The sequence below is a fragment of the Bufo bufo genome, chromosome 1 (assembly GCF_905171765.1).
Source record: "Bufo bufo chromosome 1, aBufBuf1.1, whole genome shotgun sequence".
NCBI lineage: Eukaryota > Metazoa > Chordata > Amphibia > Anura > Bufonidae > Bufo > Bufo bufo.
Window position 1 is genome coordinate 145,557,353 of NC_053389.1, and position 13,632 is coordinate 145,570,984.

At 44.0% G+C, this 13,632-nt stretch overlaps 1 protein-coding gene across 4 annotated transcripts in view; it reads left to right on the forward strand.

Moving 5' to 3' along the window:
- The window catches only part of LOC120999300 (nicotinamide N-methyltransferase-like), a 92,202-nt gene that overhangs the window by 20,274 nt on the left and 58,296 nt on the right, over positions 1 to 13,632 (forward strand). For 3 of the 4 annotated variants that reach the window (XM_040430174.1, XM_040430177.1, XM_040430182.1), the window contains exon 2: positions 4,693 to 4,900. The exons of the other annotated variant lie outside the window; for it this stretch is intronic. In XM_040430174.1, coding sequence (XP_040286108.1) covers positions 4,693 to 4,900 — 208 coding nt within the window. The remainder of the gene's footprint in view (positions 1 to 4,692; positions 4,901 to 13,632) is intronic. 4 annotated transcript variants of the gene reach the window in all.

Consider the following 13,632-nt stretch of genomic DNA (forward strand, 5'->3'; position numbering starts at 1 on the left):
ATCTTGGTGTTCTCTGGCAAATGCCAAACGTCCTGCACGGTGTTGGGCTGTAAGCACAACCCCCACCTGTGGACATCGGGCCCTCATATCACCCTCATGGAGTCTGTTTCTGACCGTTTGAGCAGACACATGCACATTTGTGGCCTGCTGGAGGTCATTTTGCAGGGCTCTGGCAGTGCTCCTCCTGTTCCTCCTTGCACAAAGGAGGAGGTAGCGGTCCTGCTGCTGGGTTGTTGCCCTCCTACGGCCTCCTCCACGTCTACTGATGTACTGGCCTGTCTCCTGGTAGCGCCTCCATGCTCTGGACACTACGCTGACAGACACAGCAAACCTTCTTGCCACAGCTCGCATTGATGTGCCATCCTGGATAAGCTGCACTACCTGAGCCACTTGTGTGGGTTGTAGACTCGCCAGCATTCAAAAGTGACCAAAACATCAGCCAGGAAGCATAGGAACTGAGAAGTGGTCTGTGGTCACCACCTGCAGAACCACTCCTTTATTGGGGGTGTCTTGCTAATTGCCTATAATTTCCACCTGTTGTCTATCGCATTTGCACAACAGCATGTGAAATTGATTGTCACTCAGTGTTGCTTCCTAAGTGGACAGTTTGATTTCACAGAAGTGTGATTGACTTGGAGTTACATTGTGTTGTTTAAGTGTTCCCTTAATTTTTTTGAGCAGTGTAGCTACATACGTTTTACAAGCTGTCATCTTCCACGATGGCTCATAAATATACTGACGGGCCAGTTTAGACGGCTTAAACGCAACTGTACAGAAAACTAAAAGTTTGAAGAAGAAGCTAAGACCTTGAGCCAACAATTTCTAGATAGAGAATATCCTATGAAAGTAGTTGGAAAATCTCTAGACAAGTTGAGGAGTATGGATCGAAAATAATTTTTGGAAGATAAGGTTCTTCCACAAATGGATGACACATTAAGATTAATACTACCTTTCCACTCTCAATATTATCAAATGGAAAGGATTATTAAAAAGTATTGGCATATTCTATTGGAAGACAAAACAGTAGGTCCCCTCCTGAGTAGTGTTGATCACGAATATTCAAATTTTGAATTTTTATCGTGAATATAGGTACTTCGAAAATTCGCGAATATTTCGAATATAGTGATATATATTCGTAATTTCGAATATTGTATTATTATTTTTTTATATTCGATTTTTTTTTTTTATTAGTACACATGATCCCTCCCTGCTTCTAGCTTGTGGGCCAATAAGAAGGCTGCAATATACTTGACTTTAGGAGTAGTGTTGTTTGCGAATTTTGCTCTATATTCTTTTTTTTTTTCGAATATTCGCTATATTGCTATATATTCTTGTTTTAGCAATATAGCGAATATTCGAAAAAAAACGAATATAGAGCAATTTAGCTAATATAGTGCTATAATATTTTTTTTTATAGTTGTAAATTTTTTCCAATCTGAACTTCAGATGAGAAAAAAATGACAACTATTAGATAAAGAAGATTATAGCACTATATTAGCTAAATTGCTCTATATTAGTTTTTTTCGAATATTCGCTATATTGCTATATATTCTTGTTTTAGAATATTACGAATAGTTATGGCAATATAGCGAATATTCGACAAAAAAACGAATATAGAGCAATTTAGCTAATATAGTGCTATAATATTCTTTGTCTAAAAGTTGAAAAATTCGCAATAAAAATTTGAAAATTCGAATACGAAAATTTGCATATTACACGATCATTACCTTGCCAATTTTTTGAGTAAAAAAAATCATAGAATATAACGAATATTCGAATTTGCGAATATTCGACGAATATTCGTGAAATATCGCGAATTCGAATATGACCCCTGCCGCTCATAAGTACTCCTGAGTCCCGAGCCAAAAATTACATGTACTAAAGGCAAATAACCTTGCGTCCACAGTAGCCCCCACAGTAAAAAAGACACTGACAACATCAAGTGGATCTAATTGGTTGACAACCAAGGGTTTTTTCAGATGTGGTCAGTGCAACAATTGGAAAACCACTTCTTTTCCTAAGAAAACCATGGAGGTTAGTTCCACACAGAATTATTTTAACCCCTTAGTGACCAAGCACATTTTTAAAAAAATTGCATTCCAAGAGCTAGAACTTTTTTGTTTTTTCATAAATGTACTTGTAGGAGGTCTTATTTTTTGGAGGACAAGTTATAGTTTTTAATACACCATTTTAAGTACATGTAATGATTGATTAAAGCCAGCCGTTTAGCTAAAAACCCCTTTGTTTACGTCAGTAAAAACACGTATGGGTGGTCACTAAGGACTACCAATTAGGGACGCCTTAACATGTAACTCTAGAGATGTGATCTACCTTCTTGAGTAAATGTAATAAACAATATATTGGGAGGACAAAGAGAACGTTAAAGAAAAGAGTGTCAGAACACATCTCGAATATTAAAAAGGGTTATGAACTACACTCCCTCTCTAGTCATTTTAAGTGAGTCCATAATTGCGATCCATCTTTCCTCAGATTCTGTGCATTGAAAAAAGTTAAACGCCCATGGAGAGGGGGCAATCATATCATGCATATGTCCAGACAAGAATCAAGGAGAATTTTTGAGTTTGACTCACTATTGCCCAAGGGCCTCAATGCCAAAATCAAATTATTTGGCTTCCTATAAATATGGGGGCGTGTCCTGCGGTGATGTGGGGTCAAAGTCAGGCTGTTTTTCTAGCACTTTGACCTCACCTCCCTACAGGACTCTCCCCTCAATCCACACAACATTGGAATATGAATATGAAACCAAACATGGATTAAGATATAATGTATTAATGTATATATATTCACTCATTGGTCTTATATGCGGTTTTTATGCGTTTTATATGCGGTTTTTAAATTTTATAAAATTTTATGTATTTGGTAATTAATATTTTAATATTTGTGCAAATGTATTGTATATGCATATGAGTTTCTATACATATGTTTATTAGGGGCTGCAAATGAACTTGAGATTTATTCACATAATACCGAATCCGGTTCCAGGATTTATGACAACCCCTATTATCCCAAAGACCTTGTGGTATATAAAGCCCATACAAGTAGTCTAATGTTATAGCCACTGATGAAGGGGTGTAGACCCTGAAACGCGTTTGGTGCTGGACATTAGACTTTTTGCTCATTAATTTATTTATGAACATTTGATGCTACATTCCCGTTGATATCTTTACCTCCAAGTCAATGGTAGCGGAGGCAGAGGGAATTTAGGACCCAGGAAACTGAAGACCTACTTCAGGATATGGCTGCAGAGTCACGTAGGATGCTACGTTTGACTCAGAAACCACGCGGGATGCCGCGCTGGGTAAGCCAAACTAAGGAAGTTCCACAACCGATAACTGGAGAGCTCAGGAGCGGTAATGTACCATCATAGTACTGCTTATTAGATACTGTTTACCTGAATTGAAGAGGAGTATACCCTCCATCAAATACACTATTCAGGATTACGATCCTGCTGCTATTAACCTATTGTCATTCATCCGGATTCTGTCTACATACTACCTATGGGACATAGCGGGCTCGTGCAATATTTATGGTAATATCCTACCATCAAGCAGCATTTTTTGTGGTTTTATGTGGTGATTGCGAACTTGTGAGACATACGGGGGTCTGCAAGATTTTTATTCCAATTAGTTGCACCACTACATGTCAGATATTTTAATATTGCTGGTTTTATGTCATTTTAGCTTTATGTACTACTATATATAGAGTATTAAATAACTATTTTATGCGATTATTTTATGCAAGTGTTTTATCACCTATTCCCATCTAACGAGTGCCCCTCCACATTTCATTTATTATAACTTTGGTAATTGATTTTAAAGTGGAAAACCACTTTGAAACTTGAAACTGAGCTTGGCTTCAGTTCCGACAGATCTCCGTACAGTATTATTCCGAAGTTATGAAGGAAGCGACTTTGGAGTGTAGGTAGTTAACCCCATTCAGGACCCTGCGATTTTATGTTTTAAGTCTGCGGAGTTGTGTGACGGCTTATTTATTGCAGGATGATCTGTCGTTTTTCTTTAAATTTTGGAGTGTGTATGACTTTTTGATCACTTTTTGTTCAATTTTTTGTGAGGTGAAGTGACAAATAAATAGTGAATCAATGCCTTTAAAGACAGGACTTCTGCCATATATCTACAGCAGAGGTCCAGAAAGGGTTAAAACTCAGCGCAGTAACAGTACGGTGCAGGGATGATACGGTGCAGGCTTAAGAGCAAGGAGTACAGCATTGCTTGCTAGGTGTATTATACAGCTTAGTATCTTTCTTTCTCTTCTGTTATGGTCCACTCGTCCACTCTTTAATATGGCTTCCTAAACTGCTTTAGGAAACCTTGAAGTGTGGATGTACCCATTGAGTTCCAAAGAGATTATAGATGATATTTAAGTGTCCCCGCAAAAGGTAACTTTGGGATCTGTGTATTTTTCAAGGGGGCCAAATGTGGAAAACCAACGCTAACAATAATAATAATAATAATACCACCAAATCTACAAGAACATTTAAAGATTTTGCTGCTGTCCTTATTTTTGGACATTTGGAAATTCATGTTTGAATATTTTTCTGGAATATAGATGTAATGTAGACACATAGACAGTAAGTCATTGTTAATCCACAATATGTTTCAGGTTTTTACAGATATGTTAGAAATTTCAATATTTTGAATTTTTTTTCTGCAGGTTATATTAAAGGAGATATCTTGATTGACCTCAGCCTTGGTTCTATACTTCATCATCTGTATTCATCCTGTGAGTTTTTCAAAGACATCATAGTGCTCAAGGTCAGTGACCGATGCATCATGGAGCAGAAAAGATGGGTGGACGCACGTACAGGAGCATTTGATTGGAGCCATGCAACAAAACTTCATGTAGACACAGAAGGAAACAGGTAAAGGATTTGTCCACATATTGGGGGAAACCTACTGTCATTCTCGTAATTTCTACTGCACTAAAGATATGAAGCAGATTTAGAAAATGTTTAGGCAGTAAATCTTTATCTACTTTATTCTTGCACTGCTACTCTGTTTCAGTGGGGAAGATTTATCAAAGTGGTGTAAAGTAGACCTGGCTTAGTTGCCCATAGCAACCAATCAGATTCTTCCTTTCATTTTTCACAGCTCCTTTGGAAAATGAAAGGTGGAATCTGATTGGTTGCTATTGGCAACTAAGCCAGTTCTGCTTTACACCACTTTGATAAATCTCCCCCAGTATTCTCACCCATAGGTTCTGCTGAAGGGAAGCAATATAACTAGTGTTGAGTGAATCAAAGCATCCGAAGTGGAATTCAATCCGAAGTTTAGGAAAAATTTGATTCGCCATGAATCCAAATTTCATCTTGCTTCGTGGTAATAAATATTTATTTTCTAAAATGGTGGCTGCGGCCAGGATGCTACTGTTGGCCTGACGGTCCTGCTTCAATGTAGGAATTTTACACACAACTAGCTGGTTTATCTGCCCAAACATCAGGAGTGGAGCAGGAGGAGCTGGAGGGTGACGACAAAAACGACACAGATGACCTTGACAGACCGTGGCAGTGCGACATGCCAGAACCGAAGGGACGACACGTGAGGTGCACGGTGGGCCGATGAGGGGGAGTAGTAATACAGTTCATTGGTTTACGCACGAAACCTTCCGTGGCACACTCTGTGATAGGGGAGCACCAGCCAAGATGGAGGTTGAGGTGTTATGTTATGTTATGTTATGTTATGTTACTAAGTCCTTGTATAGCGCTCTAGAGGAACTCAATCCGATCGAAGCGCTTGTGGACGGCTATATTTGTGAGCCCCTACGTCGTCCTACACAAATAGCCAGGGTAGGAGCCCTTGATGACAGCGGTGTTTAGGGTGCTTGTGGCGGCTGGGTCCCTTGGTGGTATTTGTCGTGACGCCAGTACCGTTTATGGTGGTACAACCAGTTGTAGTGGTAGTATTGAAGAATGAAGTAGACAGTGGTAGGATACAACTCACAACTTTTACTGTAGCTGGTTTTAGTTGCAGCATAAACATCCAGACAGAATACAGTCTCTGGGTATATAGAGGAATTCTGTTGATCAACTGTTAATAGGTCTTGGCTAGGTCCTGACTGAGGCTGTTGTTCAGTAGTACTCTTTTCGGGTATGCTTAGTCCTATAATTTCTGTATCTTCCAAGCTCTTGAACAGGTAGCTAATCTGTCTTCTATACTTTATGGTGAGGCCGCCTGTAGCCAGATTGTCCTCCACCATGTGCAAAGGTCCCCGTTAAGCCTTAGATAGTGGCTGTTATCACCGATGTCTCTCTGCTTGGATTTCTTCCAGGGACGAAACTCTATCCTCTGGTTGTACGATGAAAGGAACTAAGAGGACCACAGGAGGAAAACGCTCTCCTGCTCCTCATACCTTGGCACTACCACATTGTCGCTTCTGACTCCACTCACTACTCTGTGATGTGTAGTCTTAACTGAATTGAATAACTCCCACCAACAACAACCCACACTAGGCCTGACTAAGGTATTTATATAGACTGAGTGCTATCCCCCTCTAGTGGTGGGATGTATAAAACACACCTAACCAGCCTATGAACAGGGATACAACAGGTGATGTAATGCAGAATGACATACAACACGGTAATGCAGTTTACAGTTATTTTGCAGTTCCCACATGTCCTGAGTGGGACGCTGCAGCAGTATGCAGTAAAGATGGAGGCAGGGAGGCATGCTCAACCTGCGGCCCTCCAGCTGTTGCAAAACTACAACTCCCAGCATACCCAGACAGCCTACAGCTATCATCCCACAGCAGGGCATTGTGGGAGTTGTAGTTTTACAACCGCTGGAGGGCCGCAGGTTGAGCATGCCTGCTTTAGAGGATAGAGTCCTGACCAAGTTTTTACCTCCAGTAGAAGAGGAGATAATCCCAACTACGACTCTTGCCCTAGGCCCAATAGCAGTCACCTGGTCTGCCGCTATGGTACTTAAGCCCCTGGCCAGATGAATGCTTTCATGTTTGTGTAGTGACATCCACATTGTCAGGAATCGGCAGAGAGATGACTACTGGCTGTCCACATTGCTAGACCCTCGCTACTGGTCAAAAATGGGGGCATTTAGAACTTCTGAGAGGGATGCAAAAATTGACTACTATAGAGACATGCTATGTAGTCGGTTGATTTCTACTAGTTTTGATCGCAAATATTCTAATCGCAAATTTTTATTGCGAACACCTGAGGGGTTAATTGTGCGGATCACAGCCACCTGTAAGAGATCAGGTGCTGCCAGGCAGCAGGGGGCAGTTATGTACACAGTTCTTAGTATATTCTAACTTGAAGCGTCCCCATCACCATGGGACCGCCTCTGTGTTAGAATATACTGTCGGATCTGAGTTTTCACAATGTGAAAACTCAGATCTGAAAAAGCTGTTATGCAGACGGATCCGTTCTGAACGGATGCAAGCGTTTGCATTATAGGTGCGGATCCGTCTGTGCAGATACCAGACGGATCCGCACCGAACGCAAGTGTGAAAGTAGCCTTAGTTATTTGCCCAAAAATGGTGTTTTTTGAAACCCAGAAAATTATTACTGTATTTCAAGCTTAAATTGCACACTGACTAATGCGGCATAGGCTAATGGGGGTTTTTGAAAACCCAGAAAATTATTGAAGTATTTCAAGCTTGTATTTAACAATGACAGATGCAGCAAAAGCCACAAAATTAGGATTTTGCCCTAAATTGGTGTTTTTTTTAAAATAACAGAATATGACAGCAGTATATAATGCTTGAATTTCACACTGACAGATGCAGCAAGGGCTGTAAAATTTTGTATTTTGCCCAAAAAGTGTTTTTTAAAACCCAGAAAATTATTGCTGTATTTCAAGCTTAAATTGCACACTGTCTAATGCAGCATCGGCCCCAGATGGAGGGTATTGCCAAAAATGGGTGTTTTTTAAAACCCAGAAAATTATTGCAGTATTTCAAGCTTAAATTGCACACAGACATATGCTGCAAAGGCCACAGATGTAGGGTCTTGCCAAAAATGGGTGATTTTTTTAGACTGCAGATAACTAAAAACCCAACCGCTAACGCATGTCTTCCCCGTCTACACCAAATAACGACAGAGGCACATGTTTTGTGGAGCGAGGATCGGTCACAGCTTTATTTATCTTTTTAATCCCTTTTTTACCAAAACCACCAAACTCTTATCACCAGAAAGCACTTCCAGGAGTATGAAAAGCGATATGCCCCACAGAAACCACAGTGGGCAAGTCCGCCTTCTCCTATGGTCTTAGTAATTTATTTCTACCGACCTCCAGCTGTGACTTAAACCATTACAACTGTAACAGAAAGATATGTAAGACAAAACATCATAGAGAAAACAATCAAAGGGTGATTGGGAGGGTGGGAAAATTCCTGTTAAAGGTGCCGGTGAAAAGAGACCGAGCTGTGATAAGCCCTCCTATTTATTAACTCTAGGGGGAGAGACAGGAGAGACCTCAAATCTGAACCAGGGGAAAAGGGGAGGGGGGGGAGATAAGGGAGGAACCAAATACTCAAACAGGCATACACAGTGCTAAAGGGATACCACCTCCTTTAGGAGAAACTACAATGCCGGCAGAAGACATGAGGGATTTAACCCATGAGCTGCCCACAGTGTCTGCAGTCAAAAACGCCCTCGCTATATGCTGCGGCGTTAACTAGACTGCAGATAACTAAAACCCCAGCCACTAACGTATTTCCTTCCCGTCTAAACCAAGGCACATGTTTTGTGGAGTGAGGATCGGTCACAGCTTTTTTTTATCTTTTTAATCCCTTTTTTACCAAAACCACCAAACTCTTATCACCAGAAACCACTTCCAGGAGTATGAGAAGCGATATGCCCCACGGAAACCACAGTGCGCAAGTCCGCCTTCTCCTCCGGTCTTAGTAATTTATTTCCACCGACCTCCACGGAGGAGCCAGGAGGAGCCTACATGGTGCTCCGACCCCCACCCAACAAAAACAAGGCCTGTTCCACTGCGTCTTGAAGGCCGGAAAGAAAAATGTCCAGGCCAATTTCATTCAGGTGGACACCATCAGGTCGCATAAGGCGCTGGTTGTCCCCTTCCAGCTGATGATGGCAGATTACCAGTGAGAGATCCTCACATTCACCGTGCGGCTAGCCCTCTCAATAGCACCTGCGTCTCTGGCACCCTGCAACGTAACTCTAGAGATCACCTCTGACCAGACCAGAATAACTTCTTGAAAGAAAGAAGGGATTCTTTCCAGATCGGCTCTAATGAGGGTGATGAGCTCTGCAACCTTAAGCATGCAGATGTCATTCCCCCCAACGTGAATTACTAAAACAACCGGGGGTTGTGTCACTGTACTGACATTAACAGTCTCTGGAAGTACTTGCGACCAGCGAAGACCACGAATGCCACGCCACATGACTTCCACATTCCGGAAACCCAGGCTTCGTCCACCAGGCCTGAACTCTGCTCTTTGGCGGCCCAAAGAATGTAGGAATGCCCCAGAAAACAAACCGTGGGCGAGGAGAATCTGTGAAGAAAAAAATTTTAATAGCTCAGGGCGAACATAAGAGACAAAGCATGCTGACTTCCACCTACCAATCCGTTGTACCTCCGAATCCAGTAAACCCGCACTGGCGGCCTCCGTGGCCGCACCGATGCAAAACGAATGAGATCCATATTCCATGACAGGCATACCCAATGATGCAAGGCAATGGTGGAAAACGGAGCAAAACTGAAAACGAGTAAGCGGAAGGCCAGAGGCATGGCATAAAAACGAAGTGCCATTTACCAAGGAGGCATTGAAGTGCTCAACAGCACGGACAGGGCAAACCGGGCCTGAAATACGGTGCAAAGAAACCCCGAGCAAAAACATCGGTTTTAGAATGAGGGCTACAAACTCGCACAGACGAGTCGGAAAAAGAGACATCTGCAGGAGCAAACCCTCCTGGGCGGAACCTGGACTGAGGAAGCAGCTCGCCAATTCTAAAAGCACCAAAAAAAGCGAGGCAAAAGCGGCACGAAAAAGTAAAACCTCAGCAGGAGAGGAGCAGACCTTGTCTAATGACTCGACTAACTGGGTGAGAAGCTGATAAGAAACGGGGCGCCTTACGAACATATTCTTCTCGTCACCCCTTAAAGGCATTCTGTCACCAGGTTTGGGGCTATAGAGATACGGACATGCACGGCTAGATCGCCGCTAGCATGTCCGCAATATATGTGTCCTATAGGGCTGTGTGGTTTTAATTTCTTTAAAAAAGGATTTTATAGATATGTAAATGAGTGTTGAATGTGTCTAAGGGGCTGCACTAACCTTACTTGTGCCCAGCCGTGCCCAGCCACGCCCGCCTGTGAAGGAGCCCAGCACCGCCTATGTCTCCTCCTTTCATCAACGATAGATAGCCGTAATCTTGCGATGCGCGAGCTCGTGCATGCGCAGTTCTTTCCCTGAAGCTGATGCCAGCACAGGGAAGGAACACTATACCGGCACTGCGCATGCGCGAGCTCGCGCATCGCGAGATTACGGCTACCTATCGTTGATGAAAGGAGGAGACATAGGCGGTGCTTGGCTCCTTCACAGGCGGGCACGGCTGGGCACGGCTGGGCACAAGTAAGGTTAGTGCAGCCCCTTGGACACATTCAACACTCATTTACATATCTATACAATCCTTTTTTAAAGAAATTAAAACCACACAGCCCTATAGGACACATATATTGCGGACATGCTAGCGGCGATCTAGCCGTGCATGTCCGTATCTCTCTAGCCCCAAACCTGATGACAGAATCCCTTTAAGGGCTTGGCGAACTATGAAAAATGTTGTGACGTCCGACCATCCCCGGACTAAAGTGGAAACTAATACCCGACAACCTGCGCTGGGCAACCACCACTGAAGCCCCCGCGGCCCGCTATTGTAACATATAATGAATAGTAACTCGCAGCCTATCAGCAACAGACGTGTGAACTGGCAGGTCAGCCGCCAACGCTGCCCAGTCCACCCAAGCCTTACCATAACCAGACCAGGTCCTTGGCGCCACTGAAGCTCGAATAAGGGGCATCAGCCGTTCATCGGTATGTGACACAGGTGAGTAGGGCACCGAAAACCCTCCGGCGCCGCGTACGGCACAAGCTTACGGAATTCCTGCTAACGAAAACGTGAGAGAGCATCAGCAGCAGCATTGACAACACCCAAAACATGTGAGGCCCGGAAATAAATGTTTAATTGCAAGCATCTAAGTACCAGGTGACGTAACAACGACAAAACTGGAAGAGAAGAAGAGGACAATTTGTTAATGCAATGTACAACCGCCATATTATCAGTCCAAAAACAAGCACACCTATTTTGCAATTTGAAACCCCATAATTCAATAGCTACTATAATGGGAAATAGTTCTAATAAAGTAATGTTAGAGCAAAGATTGGCAGTGTGCCATTGAGATGGCCAGGAGGCGGCACACCAGTCCGTTCCCAAAATGGCGCAGAAAGCGGAGGATCCCGCAGCATCGGTAAAGAGGAACAGATCGGTGCTGGCAATTTCAGGAAGCTGCCAGCACATGTGGCCGTTATAACACACATATAGGTCACGTTTTAATTGCAGGGTTAAAACGGACGTGGTGATAGGTATTAGAGATGCCTCGTGTCCCCAGGGATAAACGTTGTGAGAAGACCCTACCCATGGGCATAACCCGACAAGCAAAAACTAGGAGCCCAAGAAGGGACTGAAGCTGTTTGAGGATGACAGATTTTACCGCGCAAAAACCTTCAATAAGGTCGAGGAGCTTAGACAACTTATCCTGGGGAAGTCGAAAAACCATTGCAGATGAGTCAATTTCAATACCTAAAAAGATAATAGAAGTGGCTGGGCCCAGGGTCTTATCGGCAGAAAGAGGGACGCCAAACCTGTGTAATGACCGGCGTCACGCACAGGGAGGGAAAAGGGAAAGCCCTGCCCAAGGGAGAGGGAAAGGTGGTGACCCCTGACTCACCTTGCGGCTGGCACCTGACTGCCCTGACGTCCCTAGACGGGTTCCTCACCCGTGCGGCGATCACATGCCTAAACCCTGGCTTTCCCTAAAATGAGCCCTAGATAGTGAACGGGCCGGTGGGATCGCTAGTCCGCACCACTGACACTAAGAGGGAAACACCAGGGAGAGGACAGACAATACAGACAAACACATACACCCAGGTGGGCGACCACAGCAGACCACAAAGGTCCAACAGGGATCCGGAGCGAAACGTTCTGGACCAACAACCAGAGAACGCAGCAACACAGCTCCAGAGGGTCAGTATAGAAGCCCAGGCAGGAAGCTCTATATCTGGCAACCAGAGAAGTGTGAGAGGGGAATATAAGGAGGTTGGGAGTGCTGGACAAGGAACAGCTGAGGAGAAGGAGCTACGGATCCCTGAGTGAGCCAAAAAGGGTTGCAAAGCAAACCCAGAAAGCTACCATAGGGAAACAGCCCTATCTTGCATAGAGCGCGCAGCCAACCGCTGCAACTTCCTGGCCCCGGGTATAACGGAGTCAGGCGTGGTTCTTGACACCCTCGTGACAACCTGGTCATTAAAAAACTAAATGAGTTCAAAAGAAATTGACACTGGGAGGAATCTCCTGAGGAAACAAAAATAAAATCGTCCAGGTAATGAATGATGGAGCAGGAACCAGTTTCATAGCGGATGACCCATTCCAGGAAAGAGCTAAATAATTCAAAGAAATTGCAGGAAATGGAGCAAACCATAGGGAGACAGGTGTTGTAATAGTAATGCCCATCTATCATGCAACCCAGCAGGTGATAACAATCAGGGTGCACAGGAAGCAGGCGAAAAGCCGCTTCAATGTCAGATTTTGCCATCAATTCCCCCCTGCCAGCTTCCCGAACTAAAGTTACCACCCTATCAAAAGAAACGTAGGAAATAGAGGCATCATCTTTTGAGATACCGTCGTTAACCGAGGCACCCTTAGGAAAAGAGAGGTGGTGAATCAGGCGAAAGCACTCAGGCTCCCGCTTGGGAACAAGTCCCAAAGGGATAACTCGGATGTTGGCAAAAGGGGGCAAAGTAAATGGGCCAACTATTCTTCCCAATTCTACCTCCTTGCGAATTTTATCTCACAAAACATCTGGGTAGCGCCTAGCAGAAGGTAAATTATCGGAATGAATGGGGACGCTGGAAAAATAGAAAGGGATGAAAAAACCAAAGGAAAAGCCAAATCGCAGCTGGGCCGCTGCGCTTTTATTGGGGTATTGGTCGAGCCACTGGGACATCGCGACCACGCTCACTGGAGTCTTTCCCACTAGAGGGGGCTGCGGGTCTGGGGGGGGGGGCAAATCGCGAACAACGGATGGCCGAATGGAACCCACCACAAACTGAGCATTCGTGTTTGTACTTACAGAGTGAGAAGAATTTGCAGTGTCCTTCGTTGTAAAGCCAGCAGGTTCCCGGTCTGCGAATGGCGACGGGCCCCTGGCCACCGGAAGGGGAGACAGGGGCTGCACCTGGAAAGGGGGGGACTCTTTGAGACATCATCAGACGTAACCAAAGATCCGTGGCTTTGACTCTCCAACCAAGTTCTGGTTGGAGTGCCAATCATATACGGAATTTTTCATCATACTGCCACCAAATATCAAGGACCAAATATCGACATACTGGTTGTTC